Genomic DNA, 27,255 nt, shown 5'->3' on the forward strand with positions numbered 1-27,255 from the left:
TATGATACATGCATACATACATGTGTGTCTATATGTGTGCGAGCTAGTACCTTCTATTGGGATTTCTCACCAAAATCATATTTCTACACATCTATATTTAGTTCACTAACTTGTATTTTTTCAATATTGATGTAGTACCAGAAAATGATGACGTGACACCGGAAAAGAATAACATGTCAAATTTCATATCAACATTCCCATGAATGTGAAAATTCCAAGTAGAATCACATGTCGAGTATGAAAATTTAAAAGAAGATTGGGCACAATATTGTGGACGAACCCAACAAAAAAAGACGAATATTTCTCATGTAATGAGTTCATTTCCAAATTTTTTATTCATTTCTTTAATCACTTTCAATATTACCTTATTACGTTCTCCAAAAATTCAATTTCACAATCATTTCATGATTATACATATTTAAAATAAACATGTTATTTCGATTAATTTAATGTTTGGGATAGGAAACACAAACGAGCACAAATATTTAATCTTCGTTTTGATGGCTATCTATTTAAGAATTCAACTAGTTAGTGTTTGTCAGTAAGTTGATATTATGATATATACTAGCGTTAGTATATATATTTATTTATTATAATAAATTTTAGAAATTTAGAAAAAAAATCAATGACGATAAAAAAAATACTTAAATGATAAGAGGGTAGAAATTATGAGAAGAAATATGTAGAAAATTAAGGCAAGGGAAATAAGCTTTTTGTTCTGCTATCTTGTTCAATTTTTTGTTCTCCGCTAAATCTTCCCCAAAAAAATTTTTATTTGTAAAAGAAAAAAAAAATTGAATTCAGATATTGTATTTTACACAAAAATATATAAATAAAAGTTTTATTTTTGCTACATACATACATTTATTTTTTTATATGTGTCACGCCTCCGGGGACGGGGTTGGTTGACACAGACGTTCCTCTCCAATTTACATTCGAAAACAACAAGCCTCAGAAGTACAAAATTCAGAAACCAGTCTTTTTATTCATAAATACTGAATATTTCAATGTCTGATACAAATTCAAATGACTAATGTTTTACAGCGGAAATGTAAAACCAGACATAACACTGTCTTAACAGATGCAGCGGAATATAAAAACATATATCAGAATTGAGAAATAGTAGTCTTCTTAACCAGCCCCGATAATTGATTATGCTCTTCTTCTTCTAATAATTCTTCCTCGTTCTTATCTGAGATGGGTTTGGTGGGTGGGTGATATGGTCGTCACTCAGTAAGCGGGGGTGGGAATAACTCCCAGTTTTCAAAACCATTTTCAAACAGAAACAGTAGTACGAATGATATACAAAAACTCTTACTTTCAGAACATGAATCAGTATTCAGTAATAACAAGAATCAGTGTTCAGAAGTCCTAACTTAAAATTTAGCAAGCAAGCACTGAGCACGTTCGTGAATTTCATGGCTAAACTGATATCAGTCCCCTATATGTTCTCTTCTCTAAGAGGTGAGCCAGTAATCAGGAATCAAGAATCAGGAATGTTTCAGAATATTTATTCCTACCATTAGTTCACTAGGTTTCAATGCTTCAAAAATCAGAGATCAGAAATCAAAATACATATACTTTGCTTCAAAACAGAAATTATCAAACTGATTTCAAGATATTTATACATAAGCCCACTTACTGTAATTTGCTAGAAAGTTTCGGTTGAAGTCTGGAATCTACTTGTTCTTGCTACTGGTTCCTACTGCTCGAAAATAAGTACTCTCTTAGCTCGAAAATTCAAGTGATAACTCAAGATTTGTGTAACACCATTTCAGATATTTGAGGGTGCTCTTTATATGCAAAATTCTGATAGTTGGCCTCCCAATTAATGGTCATAATCTGTCATTAACAGCCTTTATTCCTTGTTAAATGCTTCAGTTACAAGTCCTAAGCAGAATCAGTAGCTATCTGCTGGAATCTCGTTACTGAACTCTTCTGCTGCTGGATTCTGTCTGCTGAAAAAATTAGCATCGTCTGAAATATTAGCTTCTGCTGGAATTTTTGCATTGCTGCTGAACTCAGCTAGCTAGTTACTGCTGGAATTTCAGGTTCTCACAGTATGTATATTATAAAATATGTACACACAGATCCATACAATACAACAATATATATTTTTTCAATGCATGCAGATCCAGTTTTTAACATATCATGATATATATATATATATATATAGAATTGATTAAACGCATCTGAATTATTGTAAATTATATATATTTTTTAAAATATTCATTTTCACCTCCCTAATGGAATTTCCTGGCTTCGTCCTTTCCATGAACAATCTAACTCCTCGTCTTTTAGGACAAAAAAATGTCACATGTTTCCAATTATTTCATTAATATTCCTCATGCACACACCATATAAAACATAATTTTAATATTTGGTATTTCATTTGTCTTCTCTCCCGTTAAAATAGTTTTTGTTTTCTGTGCTTAGAGTATTTAATTTTTTGTCGTTGGAAAAGTGACTTAAATAATTGGAAATTATTGCTTCATTTGGAAACTATTGAAACTAAATTAATGAAGAACCCTTATACACAATGTTTATGATTGCTGGTTGTGCACAACATCATCGTTGGATCAAGGTCCACGTGATCTAACGGTTCTCCAGTGAGAAATAATTTATAATTTTGGTTTAGGCAATCAATAAAATCCTTGACCTTAAAAGTTTAAAGGAATAGGACTAAGTTTATTATTATGCATAAATGGTTAATTTTCTTACACTGCCATTTCACCCTCCACTGTACTATCCTCAACGAAAACAAAATCCAAATTATAAAGAACAATTACTAACACTACATAACATAGAAAAACCAACATGGGACCAAAAATCCACAACAGAAGCGGCACAGCCGCGTAGAACAGCCTGTTTCCCACTGCGGTCAGCCAAAAACCCCTCTCCAGCAGCTCGGACACGTACTCTTGCATCGTAGTTTGGCCCAGTCTATCTTCAGAACAGGGGCAGTTGACGAGGAAGTTCACCTGATTCATGAACCGAATCGAGAGCGAGTGAGACACAAATGAGAAGAGGAAGACGAGTAGCATCGTCATGAATTTGAGCGACAACATGAACTCGCTGTGGGCTCCGTAGACCGTGTCGCTCAGCGGTTTCTTGATGCTGTATGTGCTGCTGAGGAAGGCGGCGAGTCCCGCGCAGAGTAGGATGGATGTGGTGGCCACTAGTGTAGACCCCATGATCGCGTTGCGGAGGGTTTGGATGGCCAGAATGTGCTTCTTGTCATTGTCCTACAAATATATTATGAGAAATTTATGCCAACTTCTTGTGGGAAAAAAATTCATAACTTTATATATTTGATCTTTTTTTTATTGAAAATTGTAAATTTAATAGTTAAATTTTCTTTTCTCCAAAAGTATTTAATTTAGTTTTATTTAATTTTATTTTTTTACGATAGAACCAGCGACTGCTATCATTCGAAACGCATGCATTGAGTAAATTGGTAAACCCTGAATTAATGCGACTGCAACCTGCAAACGATGTTAGCAACGTAAATTGTGTTGGACAAATCATGTGCACCAGACTCGCCCGAAAAAATGTTGGTCGAGGAAATCAAACTCAACAACATTTAGTTTTATATTATTGATAAAATATATATATAGTTGGGCAGAAATCAACTTCTAGATGCTGTATGTGCTACAAAGGAATTTGGATTGAGGGTTACAAAATGGGGCGGATATGCGTGAAACCAAAATCAAAATGGGATTTTGCAACAAAGATTCGTTACCTAAATTTCTTTTACACGCATGGCGCATTTGAGAATAAATAAATACTTTTCTCCACTTTCTTTTTGAATATTATTTTAAGAAATTGATGATAAATTAAACTTCATATTTTGTGTGAAAGAACGCATGAAATTGATATTAATGTAATAACAATAATAAAACCATCAAAATTTAAATTATCTTTGAAATTTGATCGAAAATTTTAATTTCCCAACTTGTTTTTTCACAAAATTTTCACCAATATTTTTTTAAAAAAAATTGTCCAAAGTTAGCAAAACAAAAACGTATATAAGAAATATATGCGTCGTTCATATTCATAAATAGATAGATATCTTTAAGTATTGGCGTATTACTGCAACTTTGCATGCTCCACTATATATATAAATTTCCTTCAACTTTGCATGTTCCACTATATCTATAAATTTCCTTCGATTAGTTTCTTAAATCAAAGTCAATTTTTGTGAATTAACACGGTTGAGATACATCTTCGAATAGATATAAATATACATTACACGTAAAACACCTCCAATGAGTGTTTGAGTTGGTGAAATATGGTAAATGTGATCAGTGGTTGGGCGTTCGACTACCCTTATCAACACTTTCTCGGCTTGAACTACGGGGGCGTATAAAAAAATACATCGTACATCTATTAAAAAGTGTATATGTCAATATTCTAACATTTGGTACCAATAATGCATGTAAAATTAAATTATCTTGTGTACCACCAGTAAACTCAACATGTACCTCCGTGGACATTAATGGTGGAACAAAGATTTCATCTGATAGCTGGAGGCAATATTTTTTTAAAATCTTTTAATAAATGGAGACGATCGCCGCTTCTAAATTCGTTTGGATTATTTAAAATTCTTGGTGATTCAACTTCGATTTCACCACATTTGATATACGTATATATAAGCACAAATATATATATAACAGTATTGCGAGTACCTTCATGATGGCGGAGACCCAAAATCGTCGGCCACGGGCATTTCTGCCGATGATGGTCGTGAGAGGTTGGGATCGGACCCTATGCCAAAGCCATAGGTGATAACTCATGAAAATCATGAAACCCGATGGCACAATTATTATGTCTACGTACCAATCTTTCCATTCCATTTCACTAGTTTTTATGGGAAAAAAAATTGTATTTTTTTCACACACACTGTGTGTGTTATTGTGTGTAGTTGAATGTGGTGTAATTTAGGTTAATGGGTCGAAATATATAGGAAAAGGAACATATAGCTGCATAGGCTTCTCATATGCATAAAAAATTAAAAATAAAATAAAACCCACCACGAGGGAATTTTACTAGGTTGTTCAAGATTCAGATGGATGAGGAATCAATAACATTTCTTGCAAGGAATTTGAGTGTGTATATATATATATATATAATTAACAAAAGATAATTTTTTTGAAGGGATTTCAGGTGTCGCGGATTTTAAAACGAGTGATACATGCACAAAAAACAAGAAGATTTAACGAGCATGTTTATTATTAATATGTCAACGGTTAGCACGACGAGTCTTTGATTGCATAAATTCATTATTCGTTTAGCGTATTTGCCTGATAGTTAGATGTGACAATATCGAGTTGGACGATTGGCTGAAACATATTAAATTTATCTATTTTCTTATTTTTACTTCACTTTTAGCATGCTTTAATTAGATTCATCATAAAACTAGCACAACAACAAAAATGGCTTTTCGCAGCGCGCAAATTCTCTTATCGCGGCGCACATTGCACGCTGCACAACTGCAAGCTATTGAAAGTTCAAATTATCCGCGGCGTACATGTGCACGCTGTTAATACTATTATCCGCGGCGTGCATATGCACACCGTTAATACAATTATCCGCATCGTGCAATGTACGCCTTTAATAATAAACGCAACATTTAAAATTAGCGACGATTCTATAGATAAAACAACTAAACCCGGATACTAAAAGAAAGCCAAAAAAGTTGCAATTTGGAATGTACAGGCTGAAATCAACTTTGGGCAGAATTTTCTTGGTAAATTATAGTATATGCCATGGTGCTCATGATGATCGAACAACTTTTGATTCTGGAACTTAGAGGAGGATGCTTCGATTTTTCTTCAAAAGTTAATTGGAAAATTTGAATTTAATTTAGGCATTTTTTAAAATAAAAAAGTTTCGAACTATTATAATATGAAAAATATAGATAGATCTTGAACATTTAAATTTAAATTAATTAAAATATTAATTATCAATACCTAACTTTTTGATTTTATATTCTAATGGTTTCGACCTAATAAATTCCCCCAAGAATTAGATATAAATTCTTTTTGTAAAAAATAAAATAAAAATAAAATAGATATAAAGCCCATTAGTGCTTATTCTGCCACTAACGATGCAGCGTGTGTGTTGACATGAATGAGTGATTGATTGAGGTACAAATGCAATTAAGATTCTTAATTATTAAATGAGAAAAGTATTCCTTGCTAGATGATCATGTTTAGATTCTGTAGGGTTAATAATTTCTTGTAAAATTATAATTATAAATATTTATATTTTTATATTTCATCTCTAGATTTTAAATTATTTTATACCTTATCTATATTATTTTTAAAAATATATAAGGCTATAATAGATTGTATCAATTTTTTTCTCGTCAAAAGTCCTGAAAAATACTATTTAAAAAAGAAAACTCCCCTTTATGGTACAATAAAATAATTTTTACAAAACTTATTATGATTTTTGGACCTTAGTCAACTATTTTTTATTTTATTATTATGATTTTTGGTTAGTCAACTTTCATTAATTGCATTTTATTTTTATGTATTCATAAATTGCATCCAAAATCTTTAACTACATTACATTTTAACAAAAAATTTATTCCTTGATATTTGATTTTAGTCAACTTTCATTTACTGTATGTACTCTGTGTTATTATTATGTACCCAAAAATTGTACTTAGAATTTTTGTTGGTTTTTTTTCAAAAATTAAGTTATATATATATATTATATTTTAGTAATGTCCAACGACGATTCGTGTATTCGATTTCAATCATTTTTTTTATCTGATTTGAACTCGAAACCCCTACTAACTTTTTATTTATTTATTTATTTTTTGTGATTCAAGTAAAACATATTTAAATTTGATCGAGTTCAAATTTTATCCCAGCTTTTACTATTAATCTCATACTTGTTAAAAAAAATTTGAGTAACACTAGCTAGTTAGTGATGCCGAGTAAAGAAAGTTATATCTTCAGACATCAACCTAATTTGTACGTGTCCCCAATAAGGTTAATAATCATTTTTTAAAAAAAATTAGTTTGGCCTAACTTTGATTATGCATTAACTCACAATATTTTGTCGTTGTTACACTTCAATTGATGAATTTGACGAAATATTTCATATAGTAATCATATTATCTCTGTATTTGAAATCAAATACAATTATAATTGAAATTATTTAACTTGATATAGAATTTTGTCAATCCAAACAAGTCGACCAGCGTCAACGAAAAGTTACTTTAATTTATGCTACCATATGAAGTTCCATTTTAACTTGGTGGAGAGTAGTTATTTGTTAAGTTTTTTATTTTATAAATTAGATAATTAATTAAATTATTATTATTTTGGGTTGTCACTCGCCTTTTTCATAAAATTTATTTCAAATGTATAGGCCGAACATTTGTCTTTCCACTAGTTTCTAAGTTATTTAATGTGACTACTTTCAAGGAAGTAGAAAATTGAACTTGAGACCTAACATTTGTGGGTTCACTTGTTTCTAAGTCATTTATTTAAGTTTTAACTCGAGTGATCATTTTAAGTTTTATTTTAACTTTAAAGCTACAACTACGTCAAGGTTAAGATTGTATTTGGATTGAACGACTTGACTCGAGTGATCATTTTAAGTTCTATCTTAATTTTAAAATTCCAAGTACACTGATAGTGTGTTTGGATTAAGGGATTTGAAACCGTATTTTAAATACATAATTTCATATTCATTTGATTATTTGGATTAATTTTATGTTTACTATATTTTAAACACGTCACTTTGTAAATTTATATAGTTGCAACGATGATTGTGATGAATTAGAAAAGCACTAAAAATGTGTCATTTCAAATTTATTGTTCAAACCTCTTCCCAAAGCAAATATCTCCGTTGAAATCAAATCATCTCATCCTAGTTCAACCTAATATCATTTGTATTTTATATTCACTGCTATTAGATTTTTTAAATAAATTTTTTCCCCAAATATTTGGTTGATTTGGATACAAATTGTTATGATTTTTTTTGTCAATATTGTTAGGTTTTTTTTATTAAATAATGGAAAATACTAATATTCATCAAAATATGGGGAAATAAATTATGATAAATCAAGGGCCCAGGATTGAAAGCCCGGCTCCTTATCTTAATACAAAATTTTACCATGAATGACATGATGCCTCCTGATCACTATCACACAGTCGGCCTTGGTAAATCGCCGTAGCCATAGTAGAGGTTAGCTCTAAATTTCAGCTCCAGAGCTCGTCGAATCGATGATCTTGGACCCTAATCGGGTATAAATAAATCTCTCTCGCTCTAAGTTGTTGCTCTGCTTGCATTTCTCCTCTGTATCGGGAGAGATGGATCGCAGATTTGGTGGGAAACAACCGACAGGAACACCTTCGTTTGCATGGTCGTGTGCTGTCGTCGTTGTATCTCTCCTTTCCGGCGCTTCCGTAGTTCATAATATCTACAAGCCTGACCTGGTACGCCTGTTGTCCGTCGGGAACTCTCGTGCACGGTTTTTTTTTTTTTTTTTTTTGTCACACGACCTGTTCGATAAAATGCCCCAAAGAGCTTTCCATGTGATTGTTGTTCTATTTTATTGCAGAGGCTGCCTCCGTCTGAAACCAATAATGAGATTCAGCAGGAACAAGTGGAGAAGATTTGACCCATAGTTCTAGCTTGCAAGTGAATTTGGAAATTATGTTTTTTTTTTTTTAGCTGAATTACATAGCTCGATTCTTGATTTTGTTTTGTTTGCGGGTGTTTCTTTTTCCATGACCAAAACCTTGAACCCAATTTCACAATTTTATAATGGATGGTGATTCTTGTTCAAATAACTGATTAAATTGATGTTTTTTTAAAAAAAAAAAATTAAGGATCAATTGAAGTTTTTTACATGCTTCATCATTTGGAATTTATCGGTATGTGGGTAGAATTTTTGTTAGCACAAGGGTAGCATCTTGATGCTAGATAGTTAGATATTAATCACAATTTAGTTGATTAAAATCGCAATCAACTTTCATTTTCTATAATTAAATTAGTTTAATGGATCGATAAAGTTATTGATACATGTTTGTAATTGTAAGAAACTTGTGAGTTTTGAGTCTAAAATTTGTAAAAAATTAGTGATCTTGTAAAGCAATTTACGCCTAAAATTTTGAAGGTTACACGCAAATTTGAGCTGTTTTCATTTAACAGGAAATTAAAATCGAATAAAATCAATTGAACCGAAAAATATGGTTGTTTTGGTTCGCTGACTGGTTTCGGTTTTAACTATTTAAGAATTGGCTTTTAGGTTTGGTTTTCAAGAAAAAATAACCGAAATAACAGAAAAACCTAATTTGTTTTAGTTGTACTAAACAATAAAAAAATGCATAAAATTAAATAAATGAATGTCTTGTTTTCCAATTGTAACTTTGTGCCGTTTGATTTTGTTATATATTTTTGTGGACTTGCTAATTTTATAAATTTGTTTTTCATTAATTAAATATTGAATTTTTTATATGTTTTCTATTTCTTCCAAATTTATAAATATTTTAGAAGAAATTTTCTATTTTTTAGAAACATTGGGTATTTATAATTGTTTTAAAACAACAACTAAATCCGTGATTGAATTGAAATAAAATAATTTGGATATCGAAAAACCAAAAAAACAGAAGACAAAAACTTGTGTGAGATGGTTTCACGGATCGTATTTTGTGAGACGAATCTCTTATTTGGGTCAGCTTTGAAAAAATATTAATTTTTATGTTAAAAGTATTGTTTTTTATTATGGAATATCGGTAGGGTTGATTCGTGATAAAGATTTGTGAGATCATCTGACAAAAGACTTACTCAAACCCAAAAACCAAAAGGGAAGGTATAATGAACATGCATCCTATTCATCGTTTGTATAATAATCTCCGAAAAGAGTTTTCATTATATGTTATTTACAACATATATTTTAGTTGATTTTTTTTTTTACACGATGTGTTAGGATCCAACGGCTAAGATTTGGCGATCGATCGATGTCAACGAACGCTTCATTAATTCACTCCCAACACTGACAGATCTAAAATCAACGTTCGGTTTCTGCCCGATTGTTATTCAACTCCTCAGGTGAGATTTCTTGGCGTTGGATCTGAATTTTAATCACTTGAATGACTATGTTGGCTTTCAAATCTGGATTAATTACTTCCCAGGAAGTGATGAATTCAACAATCGTATCTTTGACATCTACTCATTTTATTGCTGGATCTAGTCGTATCGGAAATTTTAGGATTTTTATTTTGATTTCGTTGCGTTTGGTGATCATTGAGTGCTGAAGATAATTTCCCGTGTGGTGTTTACTCGTGATTTGTTTTCAGTTTTTGTGAATTTAAATTTTCGATTTTTACGCAACGTGTGATGGATTTGCATTATTTGATTAAGGGTGAAGAAATAGGGGAGCAGTGAAATGGAAAAATCGTGCTCATTGTTAGTTCATTTCGATAAAGGGGCGTCCGCTCTTGCCAACGAGATAAAGGAAGCACTTGAAAGTAATGACGTGCCTGCGAAAATTGAAGCAATGAAGAAAGCTATTATGCTTTTGCTTAATGGTGAAACCCTACCTCAATTGTTCATCACCATTGTTCGATATGTGTTGCCCTGTGATGATCACACCGTTCAGAAACTCTTATTGTTTTACCTAGAAATCATCGAGAAAACAGATGTGAAGGGCCGCGTTTTACCCGAGATGATCTTGATTTGTCAGAATTTGAGGAATAATCTGCAGCACCCCAATGAGTACATTCGTGGGGTGACTTTGAGGTTCCTCTGTAGGTTGAATGAGGTTGAGATTTTTGAGCCTTTGATCCCATCCATCCTCTCGAACTTGGAACATCGTCACCCTTATGTCAGGCGAAATGCTATACTCGCCATAATGTCAATTTATAAACTCCCACAAGGCGAGCAGCACTTGGTCGACGCACCTGAGACGATCGAGAAGGTTCTCATGTCAGAGCAAGATCCTTCAGCAAAACGGAACGCATTCTTGATGCTTTTTAATTGCGCGCAGGATCGAGCAATCAATTACCTCTTGACTAATGTTGATAGAGTTTCTGACTGGGGAGAGCTGCTACAGATGGTTGTCTTGGAGTTGATTCGGAAAGTTTGTAGAACTAATAAAGCAGAAAAAGGGAAGTATATAAAAATCATAATCTCACTTTTGAATGCCCCTTCCACTGCGGTTATTTATGAATGTGCCGGGACTCTTGTATCGTTGTCGTCTGCGCCGACAGCAATTCGGGCTGCAGCTAATACATATTGCCAGCTTCTTATGTCGCAGAGTGACAACAATGTAAAGCTTATCGTGCTTGATCGGCTTAATGAGCTGAAGACTTCACATCGGGACATTATGATTGATATGATAATGGATGTTCTCAGGGCACTATCGAGCCCTAACCTTGATATTCAAAGAAAGGCACTTGATATCGTTCTTGAATTGATTACACCTAGAAATGTGAATGAGGTTGTCCTAATTTTGAAAAAGGAAGTCATGAAGACTCAAGGAGGGGATCTTGAAAAGGGTGTTGAGTACCGCCAAATGCTCATTCAAGCCATACATTCTTGCGCAATAAAGTTCCCTGAAGTGGCCAGCACAGTTGTCCATCTGTTGATGGATTTCTTGGGAGATAGCAATGTTGCTTCTGCCATGGACGTGATTGTTTTTGTTAGAGAAATAATTGAAACCAGTGCAAAGTTAAGGGTATCAATTGTATCAAGATTGCTTGACACTTTCTATCAGATACGTGCTGCACGAGTCTTCTCTTGTGCCCTTTGGATCATTGGAGAATATTGTCTCTCTGTCTCTGAAACTGAGAGTGGCATCTCGACCATCCAGCAATGCCTTGGAGACTTGCCCTTTTTCTCAATTTCTGAAGAAAATGAAGTAACTGATGATTCTTCAAAGAAGTCGCAGCAGGCAAGCTCAATTACTGTCTCATCTAAAAGGCCTGCTATCCTTGCCGATGGAACTTATGCTACCCAGAGTGCTGCTTCAGAAACGGTTTTCTCCCCTCCAACTGTGGTTCAAGGGTCTCTGTCTACTAGAAACCTGAGATCCCTTCTTTTGACTGGTGACTTTTTCCTTGGGGCAGTTGTTGCTTGCACATTAACAAAGCTAATTTTAAGGCTGGAAGAGGTTCAATCATCCAAAATTGAAGTGAATAGAGCATCAAGCAAAACATTACTAATCATGGTCTCAATGCTTCAACTGGGGCAATCTTCGGTTCTTCCTCATCCTATTGACAATGATTCTTATGACAGGATTTCTCTTTGCATAAAATTGCTTTGTAATACTGATGATGGTATCAGGGAGATTTGGTTGAAATCGTGCCATGAGAGCTTTGTTAAGATGCTCTCAGATAAACAATGGCATGAGATGTTGGAAATTAAAGCAAAGACCCAGATTTCTCATTCGCAACCCGATGATCTTATTGACTTCTACCACTTGAAAAGCCGGAAGGTGAGCATTTTACATCTGATTTCAGTATTTCATGCCGGAAGGTGAGCATTTTACATCTGATTTGAGCTTCTTTATTTCCTCCTGTTTGTTAAACTTGTTCTTCTGTGGGTCTCTTTGAAATAATCTTTTCTGTAATAGTTCTGTTTGACAAGAATTGAATAATTTGTTTCTTCCACAATGAACCTTTCAAGTATTCAGCCAAACTTGCCAAGACATAAAGTTTTCAATATCATCTGCAGCATCCAGCATGAATGAAGATAGATCTTATGATATTCAGAAGTTACGTGTCTGTTTAGGAGGCTTTTGTTCTGGAGTTTCTGTTATTGAATATGCTGGCATTTTATACTTATAAATATAATGTGTTTTGTGTCTCTTGTTGTAGTTTTTATCATGTGATTCAGGCTTTCAGCACTATGATCTTTGTTCTTAACATACTTTCCAGGGTATGAGCCTTGTAGAGATAGAAGATGAGGTTCAAGATGATTTGAAGCGTGCTACAGGGGAATTTGTGAAGGACACAAATGATACAAATAAGTTGAACCGCATTCTTCAGCTAACTGGATTTAGTGACCCTGTGTATGCCGAAGCATACGTGACCGTGCATCAGTATGATATTGTCTTGGATGTAACAGTTATGAATAGAACAAAGGAGACACTGCAGAATCTATGTTTAGAGCTGGCAACAATGGGTGATCTTAAACTGGTTGAGCGACCACAAAATTACACTCTTGCACCTGAATCTAGCAAACAAATCAAAGCTAACATCAAGGTTTCTTCTACTGAAACTGGAGTAATTTTTGGGAACATAGTTTATGAGACTTCCAATGTGCTTGAGCGGAATGTTATTGTCCTAAATGACATTCATATTGACATTATGGACTACATCTCTCCGGCAGTTTGTAGTGAAGCTGCTTTCAGAACCATGTGGGCAGAATTTGAGTGGGAGAACAAGGTAAAATATCATCAGTGTCACTTTGAGAGCCTATCCAGCTCTTTTATGTTGCAACCAACTGAATCTTTTATCGGTGTTTAAAAGTTTTAGCTAACTTTATACAAGTCTATAATAGCATGTGAGGAAATCCAGGATCTATGTGTACATGATTATATATTATTGACCAAATTCTGATAGTTAAGATTCCGCTATGGCCTTTTCTTTTATTAATTTTTCATGCTGCGATTTTTTGATTGATTTGTGCGCCTACATTGCGTGCCTACGCTTAAAGTATCTCATCACAGGTAGCTGTCAACACTGCAATTCAAGATGAGAAAGAATTCCTTGACCATATCATTACTTCCACCAACATGAAATGCCTTGCAGCTCCGTAAGTCACTTGTCTTTTCCTGTTTTTACTTTGTTCACTTTTTATTCGGTTCATGTGGGGTTCAAGTGCTAAATGCTTGCATGGATATAACGGTTTGTTTTGGATTCTGAATGTTGGTTTTTGTTCCGTTTGTTTTTATCAGAATCACTACGTGATTGACAAACTTTATTTCATTGTCACATTTTGTTTAACATAATTTATGCTAGATGTCTGTTATATATTATATGAGCAATAACCTCATAAATAGGTCTATCCTTAATATATTATATGAGCAATAACCTCATACATAGGTCCATCCTTACGAGCTGACTTTGATTACCTTGTTTTTGTCTCATTTGCTTGAACAAAATTTGTAGTATGTAATTAATTCCCTTTCATTTCGCTTTTACATTTACATTTCTAGATCTGCTTTGGAAGGTAAATGTGGATTCCTCGCCGCTAACTTGTATGCAAAGAGTGTTTTTGGAGAAGATGCATTGGTGAATGTGAGCATTGAGAAACAAGCAGATGGCAAACTAGGTGGCTATATTAGGATAAGGAGCAAGACTCAGGGAATAGCTCTCAGCTTAGGTGACAAGATCACGCTCAAACAGAAAGGAAGCAGCTGATCTTATGCACTATATCACAGCTTATTTAGGTATGCAACTGCTTTCTTAAATTGATCAAGTTGTTTAGTTAATAAAAAAATGTGAATGCTAGTAGTTTTGGGGTATGAATGATTGGATCCTCACTCCTGACCTGACTTGATTATTTACTTATATTTCCCATTGCACCTAAAATTTTTCTTTTGGTTTCAACTCTCCTGCAGCTCGGAGCAGCGAGAGAGGATGCCTCTTGTTTTCCCTTTTCTTCTTTGTTTTTTTTTTTTTTGGATGCGGGCGCCGTAAAACATAAGACAGAGGAAAGTTCATTGATTTTGAAGATCCAATGTTGAAAAGAAATAGTCTCAGATCGGTTCTATTTTCTTGTTTCTTTCGTGTTATTTCTTGGGGCTTAATGCTTATGTCCATACACTATTTTTGAGTCATAGTTTAATCAAATTGTTTACTGTGCATGGCCCAAATTGTAAGTCGCGTGAATCCGTTGTTATCATCCAATTCAGCAAACATGGTACCTTCCTTGTGTAGCAACTATCTTGAGCTACGAAGATTGCTAATGTCCCGGCATATCTAAGTTTTATCCATGCAAGACTTTGAAGCGACTGATTTGCACATACAGACATGTATCCTCAGATTTAGCGACAGATTTGACATGAATCACCACAACGATCTAAGGACCAGGACTTCGATCGTTATTATTTTTGAAATACATGGATTTTTTTTTTTATCATATTTGATTGTTTGGATGAATCTATGTTAAAATTCATCGTTTGTTAATCTACGTAGATACAATGATAATTATTATAGATTTGAAATACGCATGAAATCGAATATCTATCCAATCAAATCATCGCTTACAGAACAAATCTTAACGTCCAAGCGCAACCTAAATGAGTTATATTCTCAAGCAGTAGGGGTCAATTATACGTGTTCTCATGATGGAGAACTGGTGGTTTACGATAATTTTTTTTTTAAAAAAAAAACTAAACTAGGATGATTTGAAATCTATAGAATTCTAAACCACAAATAAGCACAATAAATTTGGAGCACGGAATTGAATTCATTGAATTTGAAGTACCTCATTTCAAATCCATCCTAAGCACATTAGTAAATGGAAGTCTTTGAAATCAAATGATTTTAAAGTCGTGCTTTAAATTCAATGTGTTAGGATATTTTTTGATTTCACTGGTTTCGTTCTATTTTCATATCTCGAATCATTTGAAAATTATTTCTCGATTTTTTTTAAAAATATAAATCATTGTATTAAAATTCAATCAGTTCTATGTAGTTGTATCAAACATTTTTCTAATTAACTTTTAATCCTCTAAAATGCGGTCGTTTAAAATTATATAGTTTTTTTTTTATTCACCTCCAATATATTGGCTAAATTTACTTACAACAATTTATAAGTTCTTATATTTTATGAAATATTTTAAGTACTTATAAGTTTGTGATGTCTTATTTTAGAAATGAGCTGTTAAGATATTTGAATAAAATAAGACAATAAAGCTTTAAAATGTTGACTTGTTTGATATTATAGATTTTTTTTGTATATTATATTATAAATACAAAAAGGACATAACACTATGAAAATAATGCAACAGTTATTCTTAATAAATTATAAATATTCTCAGAGTTATAATAATAAATAGTATCATTAAAAATAATATTTATAATAAGAATAATAATTATTATGAGTAATAATATTATATTTATCATCATAATAATGATTAAATATCAGTATTATAATAAGTAAAACGTAAAAAATTTTGTTGGGTGCAATAATTGTCCCTGCTTGGTAGAGCAATCGAACCGTGGTGCTTGAGCTGCTGTGCGGTTTAAAATATTTGAGTTGTACTATTACCACTAGCTATAATTTTTGGTAAAACGGTAAGAACTCGATCATACGACTTTATTTTCGATTATGCTAAACTTGATATCCATACGTAAAATTCCAAATATACTTTAATCAAAGCAAGACTTTGGTGTAATGTTTGACTGAGAAATTTTATAAAATGTTCGTCTCAATATGCCCACATTTTTTGACTCTCTTATATTATAATTATTCCCACAAAGTTGGTGGAATCAAACAGAGTTGGTGGAATCCAATCCAATCTATATATTTCTTCAAAAAATTAATAATAAAAAGAATCCAAAGTAAGAAAACAATCAACCCAAATGTTTTAATCTACGAAATTCAACATTTTTTCTAGGATACCAGTTCTCTACACCTAGCGAATTTACAAAAATACCCCCACCAACCCCTTTCCTATTCCCCCCCCTCCAACTACCTTGAAATTGCAAACTTTACCCTCCCCCTTCCACTCTCACGTTGTAGACGACTCAACCACAACCACAGTTATCTGAGCCTGAGAGGAAGCAGTGTTCTCCTGCGCCGCGTGCAGGTGCTCCCCCGCGTAAGTCACGATGATCATCGCCGGATCGTCGTTCGCCTTCTCCACGTGTTTCTTTGCCGGGCAACCCCTCACTGTGCTGCATTTGTAGTAACCCCTGAAAGATTCCGACCAACAAGTTTACATAATTGGATTCGACCCAAGTTTTTTCTTTTGTTTTTGCAAATTTCTTGGAATTTAGCGGAAGCTATGGTGCCATGCTGGTGCAGGTGATTATTACCGTGGGTATGGCGAATTCTTGATCGGCTTCTGGCCGTACTTTCTCCAAGAATACTCGTCCGCTGGAATATCTGCAATCTTTGAGCTGATTGCAGGCACTCTAATGGTTTTCTTCACCCGAGATTTCCTGAAAAAAGCACCCATATTCTGTTAAATTAATTGCGAGCGAAAGTGAATTCCAATCAGTTTCAGAGTGAAAATGGAGAGAATTGTACTTCATTTTGCAGTGGCAGAGAGATGGACCGGAGGTCTTGCTGGAGTGGTTATGCTTATGCTTATGCTTATGCAACTTATGCTCTCGAGACCCCTTGCCGGGGACTGGGGGCTCCCCGACGCAGACAGCAGGTGTAGAGGAATCCAGCAAGCTCGCCGCCGATCCGCCTCCCTTTCCGTTGGACACGCTGCCCTCTCCGGTGATCGACGATAACAAAGTCGAAGAAGAGTTCCCCGAAGTCGATAGACTGAACCACTCCTTATCCATCACCTCAGCCGAATCCTTCACAAAACCAGCAAGCGCCGCAGAAGGTTCGAGATATCCGGAGAACAGGTCCAAGGTCTTCTGCGGCGGCGAGGCAGCCTGAGTCAACTCCGGATGAACCGGGGCCCGGCGGAACCGGGCGTGTCCGGTCCTGTTGAACATAGAAATCACTGTCCGAAACTCATACACCGCAGAATCAGTATTCTCCCTGCAATCCATCTGCTGATTCTGCTTCGAAACCGCTCGAATCAAATGCTCCATGGACTTCAACCCCGAAGCCGCAGCTTCCTGAATCTCCATTTCCCCGTTGTGATTCCTCGACCATCCGAACAATTCATCTCCCATAACTCGAAAAAACCGAATAAAAAAAATTAACCCAATCAAATTTCAAGAATTTTTTACTGTGAAAATCATGAGAAATAAAAAGATTAACGAATAAAAAACCGTGAGAGAAGAGAATGCGAGTGGGGGGACATGGAGGTAAAAGGAAGAAGCGGGGGAATATAATGGCAGAAGAAGGTGACTCGTTGACCGGGCAATGGTCAAAGATTGGATTTTTATCCAACGGCTGAGAATTAGTCTTCGAAGATTTCGATGTTGGACAAAAATTACATCTGTGTGGGGCCCATTTGGGAAGGGAATTCTGCATGCGGCCATAGATTATGGAAAGGGTGTTCGATACGAAATATAGGAATTGTGCGGGTGTGAATTTGTAAATTTTTATAATTATAGTGGATGAAGATAATAAGAAATTAATTTGAAAATTATAAATAAAAGGAAAAAAAGGGAAATTGGAAAAGAATTTAAAAAAGAGTGAGAGAATACATTATTCGAGGGGGTAATTTGCCATTCCGAAGGGGGAAGCTGTGTAAGGCTGACTGAAACGGGACATATCAGTGCATGTATATGCCTTTTGAACCACACGATTATCTATAGCTTCATCAACGATCAAGATGTACTTGGGAAGGTCCATGAATTTGGTGTTGCTACATCTGCTGCCACTTGGAAAAGCATCTTGAGAAATTTAAGCATTTTTTTACTTTTTATTTATATAAGCTTTAGAAAATGCTTTATAATTTATAAAAAAAATATTTGTTCATTTCAAAATAAAAAAAAAAATTGTTTTCTTCCGGCTAATAATTCATTTTAAAAATAATAAGTCTATCGAGAGACGGTCCCATCGATTTATATCTGTGTGATGGGTCGACCGACGCATACCTATCATGGAAATTAATTCTCTTGACATAAAAAATAATATTTTTTCATGAGTTGAGTCGGGTATAAAATCAATCTCACAAAATTATTTCGTAAAACGATAACACAAGAGTTTTTGTGTTTAGAAATTATTGACTTCAAATTTCACATGATTTGTTATCTAAAATTTGAATTTCAAACCCTTCAAATTTGAATTTTTTAGCCTTGCACCATCCTAATTTTGAATATTATGAAATGTGTTGTCTTGCTGTATGAGTTACATTTTATTCATTATAATTGGTTGTTAAACAAATAGATAATAAAATAAAGAACACAAGAACATCAGAATTTCAACGTGGTTCAGTCAAAAGATCTATGTCAATGAGGCCACATCCAGATATAAAATGATATAAATTGTTATCATACAAAGACTTATTCAAACTAAAAAAATCTCCCTCTTTTTATTAACGCTTCTATGATGAACACACTTAGTAAATTTCACTTGACGAGCACTACTTGTCTTTGCAATCCGTCTCAATCAAACTCCCTTGAATAACGCGGAGAGTTCTCTCCCGATAACATCGCCTTCATCTCCTGATGAACGAATAACAATGTGTTGAATGTTTATGTATTTGCACCAATAGCAAGTGAAAAGCTCTAAACATAAAGATAATAGAGAACCTGTCTTCACCTTGTCGTAGCAAGAGCTTAAAAGCACCTTTTTGTTTTTTTTTAATCCAAATCAATTTTCTAGGATAGTGATTCAGAATTACGATGTTCATATTTGGTCGAAAACATGAACATAAAAAAATTGGAATACTGAATTAGGGTTTGATCAGTATATATATTACAAAAATATAATTATAATCGAAATTCAATACTATTAAAGTCGGGTGGATCTTGATATCGAGCCCTTGAAACACAAATCACAAGCCTTTTGGTATAAGATTAGAGATGTAGAAAAAATTTTGTTTTCCCATTGAACCGAACGCGTTGCTTGCTTTGTTGAAATGGATAAACTTTTTAAGAATCAATAATTGTAAATAGAAACGTGTAATATTATTCACACAGTCTTTGCTACGGTTAACAACTTCAGAATACCACAAGAGTTGACTTAATTTATTTATTTAAAAAATTGGAAAATGGGAAAATTTTTAATATTTACATGTTATAAAAAAAATAAATCTAAAATATACAAAACTTCCCATTAAATTATCTAACCTTAAAATAACATTATTTGTTTTTTTATATAAAAAAAATGATGTATATAAATTTAGAGCTTGGACTTAATTATTTGTCTTCTATATATTATTCAAACTTTTACAAATAAGTAAATATTTTGTTGAAATTTTTTCTCAAATTTTAATCCTAAGAACCAAATAATGTATGTGTTTGTAAGAGTTTATTTTTAGTATTTTCCAGTTTTTAGCCTTTTTTTTTAAATTGTATGTTGAAATTAAAAAATACTTAAAATATGTTATTGCAATAGTAGATATCTTGTGAGACGGTCTCATGAATCTTTATCAATGAGAAGAGTCAACCTTACTGATATTCACAATAAAAAATAATACTCTTAGCATAAAAGGTAATATTTTTTCATGGATAACCCATATAAGAAATCATTCTCACAAAATACTATCTGTGAGACCGTCTCACATAAGTTTTCGTCATATTGCAAACACGGGCTTTACGACTTGTGATGTAATTAAAGTATTAATCTTTCTCACGTTTTATTTTATTGACCTTCCTTATTAAATGCATCTCTAGAAACCTTAATGTGAAAATTTATATTTCATGTATTGATATTAAAATTGCAATATTACAATCTTAAATTGAACTATATTCTTACAAAATAACTTCTTTATAAATTGTCTAAAATTTAAAAAAAAATTCTTAAACATCTTTCGTAAATTCTAAGTTATTTCAACAAAAATGTATGTAAGCTTTCAATATTATTTTTAAATTAACTTACAAATTTTTTTGAATAAATTAACACTTTATCTATACTATATTATTATTATAATATTTAGAATAACTAATTGTGACGTTAACGTTAATTTTTCAAAATAGCAACATCACCTCTCTAAAATTATAAAAGTACACTATTTTAATTTAATAAAAAATTTTATTATATTAAATTTATAAATTTCCTTTATCACTGTCTTATCCAATTTAAAAGTATTTTAGAAACCATAAATAAAAAAATAAAAAAATAAAGGGCTCAGATGTGCCTGTAGAAAGTCATCTTTCCAATCGGACGGTAGTGGAGACCCAATCACCACTTACGGCGCAGACTAATCCTCACAGCCAACTTTAATGCACCAGCCGGGAATCGAACCCGGGTCTGTACCGTGGCAGGGTACTTTTCTACCACTAGACCACTGGTGCTATTTTGCTTACGTAGTGGACTTTAATAATTTTATATATAATGTTATATAGACTTCGATCCTTAAAAGTGAAAACCGAAAGCAACATAATTAGACGATATATCATTTCAAAGATAGTATTATTTTACAAATCTCTTGTACTTGTCAAAAAAATTCTTCTAAATTAATGATGAAAATGAGAGTTTCCATTGACATTTTCAAAAGATTTATGAGCCTCTTTTCATATCTCTAGATTTCTTGTTATATATATGATAATAGAAAGTTTCAATTTTTCGGAGCAAGAAGAAATTGTTATAAGCGTTTTTAAAACTCGATATCTAATCTTAAACTTTGACCTTGGTATTAGTTGAGCTGTAAACCTCTGTGGAACCATCTCACATTTTGATCAACTACTCGAATTGTTTTACGGTTTAAAATTCTTGAGTTGTACCCTTATCACGTTATATAATTTTAGCACGCATGTAGAAGCATTTCTGAAATTAACGGCGACAGAAACCAAACTTCAATCTATGTTTCCAGGCGAGCTGTACAGTAAAAATATGTAAAATCCTTTTCGGTCACTACCATCGTGTTTGTAAATAAAAAGAGTAGAAATTTCACTCAAGTATGAATCTTCTTTAGCATAGAGAAAAAAACAGAGAAATGTAGTTTGCTGCTGTAAAGGGGGAGAGATTTTAAAAAAGCATGCAAACTTGACACTCGCAGCCGACTTCAGACGATTCCTGTAAAAATTCTTCTGATCTACGGACTCATACCGGTGTATATTCATCAATAATTCTGGGCTATTTGACTACCCTTTAATCTTGACAGTGTAGAGTTCAACTAGTCATCATCAGCCTCAGCTGAAAAATCGGGCTCTTCTGGCTTCGGCAGCTTTGGCAATTCGACATCCTTTATCTTCTGAGCTCCTTTCCTCGTATTTGCAGCGAATCTTGAAGCTAATATAGTGACTCCCAATTGCTGTTTTGTTTGAAAACTGTTCGCCGATGCATATTGGTCCTCGTGATCCTCGTTTTCAACTGTCTCAACAGGGAGTTCTACTTCAGGGGACAAAGAAAACGACTCCCTCATGCTTAAATCTTTCGCCATCATTCTCTTTTTGCAACGTCTCCAGGCGGCCTGAATGAAACAGGCTGCCCAGGCTCTCCAGTGATGAGAGTAATAACGAAAAGTATGCTGGAGCTTCTTGCTGTGGAGTCGTCTGAACTGATTTGCAACAAACCTGAGGTCTTCTGCTCTCAGTGCAAATGCTTCCACTTCAGTAAGCGATCTCACAGTTCTTGTGGAAGAAGGCAAGTTGAGGGTTGACCTTGGAAGCAATGCCCATGCGAGCAGTTCCTCTCCGCAAAAGTCGCCTGGCTTCAAAGTTGTCGAGTTGAAGAATCCTGTTCGACCTCCATTTGTTGTTGAGCTCTCGAGCGTACCTCTAATAATGAAGAGCATCTCTGTAACAGGATCACCCTCACGAACAATGTACGTGCCTTGAGTGCTTAAGGATGACACTAGGCGCTCGCATATTGCATCAAGAAGTTGATCATCCATTTGTGAGAAGAAAGGAACCTGAAACGATGAATAACGGATAGTGAATTCATCATACCAAAGCATACCAAAGAAACCAAGCATTCATCATTGTAAGAACATTATTATATTCGATCATTATGCTACGGAGGACAATAAAAAAATCTGGGCTACCAAATGTTATCTGTCGACCATTATGCTATGAAGGACAATGGAAACAATATCTGCTACCTAAAACATATAATAGGAACAGGAGCAAAACTCAAGATTTAACAGCCAATCAAGTGATTTCTGTACGTACGATCTGTGAAATTGAAAGAGATAAATACACAAAAATCTTACACGTCGAACAAGATCTAAACAAAGGTGACATTGAATATCACGCCGAAGATCTGCTGGCAAAGCTTGTAGGATAGACTCTTCGTTAACCCCTCTTGTTGTAAGCCATTTGTACTGTGTGAAACGTCTCACTCGTTGTTGTAAGTTTTCAGGTAATTGGCGATGCTTCATCCATTCCTCAGTGTCACGACGCTTAAGTCTCCACTCCTCAAGCCTCACAGTGATAGATTGCAGATAGGTCTAAATAGAAAAAAGGACTGAGAATCAATGTGAAATCACACAAAGACAAGATTTTTAATATGAAGATTGATTCTTGGAAACCTGCATATTTCCGATTAAATGGGCAAAAAGAACAAGCCCCACGATGGCTATTAGTATAGCAAATAATGTTTCGCCAACGAATGTGCTTGTTGTCAATGTCTGACCGTAAGAACTGCCATGATGTAGAACAAAAATGTACTCAAAATTGTTAATTACAAAGAAAAATAGCAGTAAACCAGCCACATTTCTACAAGATTTACAAAAAACGATGAGATTTTCATGCCACCAACTCAAAAATTTGGAAATAAAATCCATCATACCTTAGGTTTTGCAAACCCCACCATAGGCAATAGAAGTACTTCTCCAAGAATTTAGATGAGACCACGTTGTTTCCAATAGCATTTCCAAATATTCCATAATTGAAAAATGTAGTATTACCAGGATTGCAGTTCCTGAAAACAAGTGTACTTTGTACCCACTGTGACCGATCAGTATGGTTCAAAGTACCACAATCAAGAAAACTAAGGGAGCATCCGGTGCTATTCAATTCATTCCTGCAAGCTGATTTCAGACACGTTGCGTGTCTCTCAATTGATAATACATACCAAGAAGCCCCCAAGACCTGCAAAAGTAAGCTAAGTTGTTAACTTAAAAAAGAAACCCTGTTTTTGAGGTGAGTAGTAAATCTAAACATTTCAACTCTGAAAATTTGTCATGGTGAAAAATGGAGATGTACATGGCTTGCTAACATGTAGAGCAACAAGTTATATGCAGCACCAGCCCAGGCGGTCTTTGTAACGACTCCTGTTGCTTTAATAATCTGAGAACTTAGTGGGAAAATCAAGTATAATCTCGGAATATACTGGAGCAGAACGATCAGTACTAGAGCGTTATTGGTATGATCAGCATGGGAGCTTCTAATTGCAGGTAGTATGGACCATATCACAATCTGTAAAAATAGTTTTAAACATCGAAAACTATACATGAGTATGATAATTAATTCGGTAAGGCTTCTGAAATACCATAGAACGAAAGTGTTTCATAAAGGCCAAGATCGCTTTGAAATTTCATGTCTATTATCATCATAGAATAAGAGTTTGACAAAAAGTATTTTGACTTAGTCACCTGAAGAAAACATCATATATTTTTCATGGAAGACACTCAGACTGAAACTTGTTCATAATTCAGGTGTTATTTCCCCCCAATCACGAGAGATTAAAACTGCCTTCACATATGAAGGCTTCACCCCTCTATTTGACAGAGCTTCCCATCAAATTTCTTGTTTACCGACGTATTTGGCCAAGATAATCATTAATTACAAAATTTTAAAAAGTAAAAAAAACCACTTGAACCTTATCTCTTTTTCAGATTTTTTACCTGCCTAATACAACTAATTTATTCGATCAGCACATACAGCAGGCACCAAATATCATTTTCTCCAACTTTATATGTAGATAAATAGTACACAAATGATCACAAACAAACCAGAACATCAAATTGATTCAACTTGCGAAGGTTTTACAACAGCTAATCAACACCATGAAGAAAAAAAGTAACCTGAGGAAGAGGCAGAGCTGCAATGGCATCTATAAAAAATTCGGACTTCAGATATCTCTTTCCTATCTTATTCAGATCCATAACAAGTTCACCTTTGCCAAATACCCTTGAGCTAGGAGATACATATGCGGTCCTAAACTTTATGACAATGTGCAAGAAATAAAAAACATCGGCCACTGTCCGAAAGCAAGTGACAATTATCCCCAAATTGAGGTCTGTTTGCATACATGAGGAAGTATCCAGATTCAACACAGATGGGAGGTAGAAAAATAAGGGATCCACAAAGAGTGCAACCAAACAAAAAAACAAGAAAATCCTGTTCCATTTCAAGACAAGTTCACTCTCTGGATCCAAGATTGTCTTTTTCTCCGGTTCTTGGCCTTCTGGAAAAACCTTTGACCTACCCAATATCTTGTCTCCATATCCACCTTCAGATTTCCCTAAATTGCCAAAATTTTTATACAAGGGCAGTTGCTTCTCATGGTGTTGGACATCATTTTTGTCCCGGAAAACTTCAGGATTTTGTTTTTCTCCGTTTACAAACCTACAAAAAGAAATTACTTGAACCCCTCAATCAACTTCTAATGCAACAAACTTGGAACAAATATAAACAAAATGGGCACAAATCTCACCTCACTAACTTATCTTTCTTGAATTGCATGCCTAATTCTCGTCAAGAAACATCCACCAAGTCCCAGCTGCTCCTATATCACCATTTGTGCACTTTGAAAGCATTTCAAGAAAGAAATGATTGTGAAATGGAAAACAAAAAAATTCCCAAGTTCAAGACTTTGTCGAATTTCAGCGATTTTAAAGGGAGCAAGTGGGAAAATGGGTGCCCAAATCCTCAAAATGTCTTTTTGTGGATGAGTTGGAGGCTGATTCTGTATGTGGTTGACTCTTACTCAAAAACCACGCAACTGTGAAAAGAACAGCTAATTTCAGTTGTTCATTTATTAATTTGTGCATTATTTTGATTTACGGTGGATGCTTTAAATTATTGATTCTAAATTCATTTAATTTGTTTTGAATTTAATTTAAATTGTGTTTGAATAAATGAATTTCAAATTTATATATTTCAAATATATTTAAGTATTTTTCGATAGTTTTAAGAAACAAGATCATAAACTTTAAATTTATACTTCCATGTTAATATGATTACAATGAATTTTGTTTCCAAAAAAAAAAAAATTACAATGAATTTGAAGTTCATCCAATAACTTCTAATTTATATAACTACGTGTTATTAAGTAAGTTATAAATTTAACATTTCATTACATATAGATTTAAAATTTTATCTTTTATTTTATGGTGAACAATAAAAATACAAACGAAATCAACTGCTTACGAATCCGTTCATCCAAATTGCATCCTTAGATTATTTTTAAATCCATCCCATCAATTACATTCTATTTCTTTTGTGCCAAAAAATAAAATAATTTTTTGTGATTCAAAGTTTTAAGCTATCATACTTTTAATTCATTATATTTTTTCAATTTTATCCTTCTCCTAAATCCAAACTCACCACCAATTCCCTCCACCGACCGCCGACCGACCACCCCGCCGCCGGCGCCGCCGCCACATCCGACCACCCCCCTCCTGCCGGCCGCCGGCCGCCCCGACCTCCGCCCCCGGCCACCGGCCGGCCAACCGTCTCACCGCCAGCAATCACACCGCCGACCGACCACCACCGCCGTAAAAGTGGAAGGACAATTTTGTCAATTCATCAAAAGATTATTATTTATCTCATTCTTAATAATCATACCAAACATAATATTATTTTATCATTATGTATTTCAATCATTCTTTTTATCATTTTTCTCTCAGTCATTTCATTATTTTATCTTCCAACCAAACGTAGTCTTAGCATAAAAAGTAATATTTTTTCATAGGATGACCCAAATAAGAGATCTGTCTCACAAAATACGATCCGTGAGACCGTCTTACACAAATTTTTGACTCATTTTAATTTGGAAGTTGCATCTATATTTGATTCTGTTTTGCCAAAATTTTGTCCCAAATTAATTAGCATGATTTAGGAAATCTGCCGGCTTGTTAGGCTCTAAGTCATTTTAATTTTCTTTGAACATATAATCTGACACTGATTTGAATTATATGAGAATCCATTTTAACTCATTTCCTTCAGTGAAGGAAAAATCAAATAATTTGTTATAGTCATTATAAATTCTAAATAATTTTTGTACTAGCAAATATTAAGCAGAATCATTGCGAAAAATGATTTACTAAAGCTCACACATATTTGTTTCATCCAATATTCGACTCGTTTCTACAAAAATATTAAATATCATTCTAAATGGAGCATATTATATATCTCTATTAATTTTAAAAAATGGAGCACTATATATATATATATGTGTGGATTGGTCATCCACATATTATATATCTCTATTATTTTTAAAAAATGGAGCCCTATATACAAATTTCTTTTGTTCGACCTGATTACACTAACATCATTTTACTATTTTAACCTTAAAAAATAATTT

At 33.8% G+C, this 27,255-nt stretch overlaps 5 protein-coding genes and 1 non-coding gene across 8 annotated transcripts; 2 read left to right on the forward strand and 4 right to left on the reverse strand.

Annotated features, from left to right (window-relative positions):
* Positions 1 to 2,677: 2,677 nt before the first annotated feature.
* On the reverse strand, positions 2,678 to 4,955 carry LOC142518425 (uncharacterized). Its single transcript, XM_075621210.1, has 2 exons — positions 4,689 to 4,955; positions 2,678 to 3,245 (listed from the first exon to the last, which is right to left on the reverse strand). The coding sequence occupies exons 1-2, from the start codon at positions 4,854 to 4,856 to the stop codon at positions 2,718 to 2,720; spliced, it is 696 nt and encodes a 231-aa protein (XP_075477325.1). The 5' UTR covers positions 4,857 to 4,955; the 3' UTR covers positions 2,678 to 2,717.
* A 3,168-nt stretch (positions 4,956 to 8,123) lies between these two features.
* Positions 8,124 to 8,906, forward strand: LOC142518902 (uncharacterized). The gene is made up of 2 exons (XM_075621760.1): positions 8,124 to 8,459; positions 8,585 to 8,906. Exons 1-2 carry the CDS (start codon positions 8,334 to 8,336, stop codon positions 8,642 to 8,644), a joined length of 186 nt encoding a protein of 61 aa, XP_075477875.1. The 5' UTR covers positions 8,124 to 8,333; the 3' UTR covers positions 8,645 to 8,906.
* Positions 8,907 to 9,922: 1,016 nt separating this feature from the next.
* On the forward strand, positions 9,923 to 15,076 carry LOC142517682 (coatomer subunit beta-1-like). 3 transcript variants are annotated; one of them, XM_075620062.1, is made up of 6 exons: positions 9,923 to 10,077; positions 10,390 to 12,463; positions 12,906 to 13,415; positions 13,700 to 13,785; positions 14,189 to 14,422; positions 14,856 to 15,076. In XM_075620062.1, exons 2-5 carry the CDS (start codon positions 10,415 to 10,417, stop codon positions 14,391 to 14,393), a joined length of 2,850 nt encoding a protein of 949 aa, XP_075476177.1. In that variant the 5' UTR covers positions 9,923 to 10,077; positions 10,390 to 10,414; the 3' UTR covers positions 14,394 to 14,422; positions 14,856 to 15,076. The 3 variants fall into 3 exon arrangements, with proteins under 3 accessions (XP_075476177.1, XP_075476178.1, XP_075476176.1); XM_075620063.1 differs by having other exon boundaries at positions 14,888 to 15,076; XM_075620061.1 differs by lacking the exon at positions 14,856 to 15,076 and adding an exon at positions 14,594 to 14,832.
* Positions 15,077 to 16,644: 1,568 nt separating this feature from the next.
* On the reverse strand, positions 16,645 to 17,981 carry LOC142519356 (putative WRKY transcription factor 11). Its single transcript, XM_075622345.1, has 3 exons — positions 17,233 to 17,981; positions 17,019 to 17,144; positions 16,645 to 16,895 (listed from the first exon to the last, which is right to left on the reverse strand). The coding sequence occupies exons 1-3, from the start codon at positions 17,838 to 17,840 to the stop codon at positions 16,712 to 16,714; spliced, it is 918 nt and encodes a 305-aa protein (XP_075478460.1). The 5' UTR covers positions 17,841 to 17,981; the 3' UTR covers positions 16,645 to 16,711.
* A 3,025-nt stretch (positions 17,982 to 21,006) lies between these two features.
* On the reverse strand, positions 21,007 to 21,077 carry TRNAG-GCC (transfer RNA glycine (anticodon GCC)). The gene has a single exon. It is a non-coding gene; the product is annotated as a tRNA-Gly (tRNA).
* Positions 21,078 to 21,683: 606 nt separating this feature from the next.
* LOC142518294 (putative cyclic nucleotide-gated ion channel 14) lies at positions 21,684 to 25,661 on the reverse strand. Its single transcript, XM_075621057.1, has 7 exons — positions 25,384 to 25,661; positions 24,752 to 25,295; positions 23,931 to 24,143; positions 23,515 to 23,816; positions 23,255 to 23,366; positions 22,937 to 23,173; positions 21,684 to 22,636 (listed from the first exon to the last, which is right to left on the reverse strand). Exons 1-7 carry the CDS (start codon positions 25,410 to 25,412, stop codon positions 21,899 to 21,901), a joined length of 2,175 nt encoding a protein of 724 aa, XP_075477172.1. The 5' UTR covers positions 25,413 to 25,661; the 3' UTR covers positions 21,684 to 21,898.
* Between the last annotated feature and the right edge of the window lie 1,594 nt (positions 25,662 to 27,255).

The sequence above is a fragment of the Primulina tabacum genome, chromosome 11, assembly GCF_025594145.1.
Source record: "Primulina tabacum isolate GXHZ01 chromosome 11, ASM2559414v2, whole genome shotgun sequence".
NCBI lineage: Eukaryota > Viridiplantae > Streptophyta > Magnoliopsida > Lamiales > Gesneriaceae > Primulina > Primulina tabacum.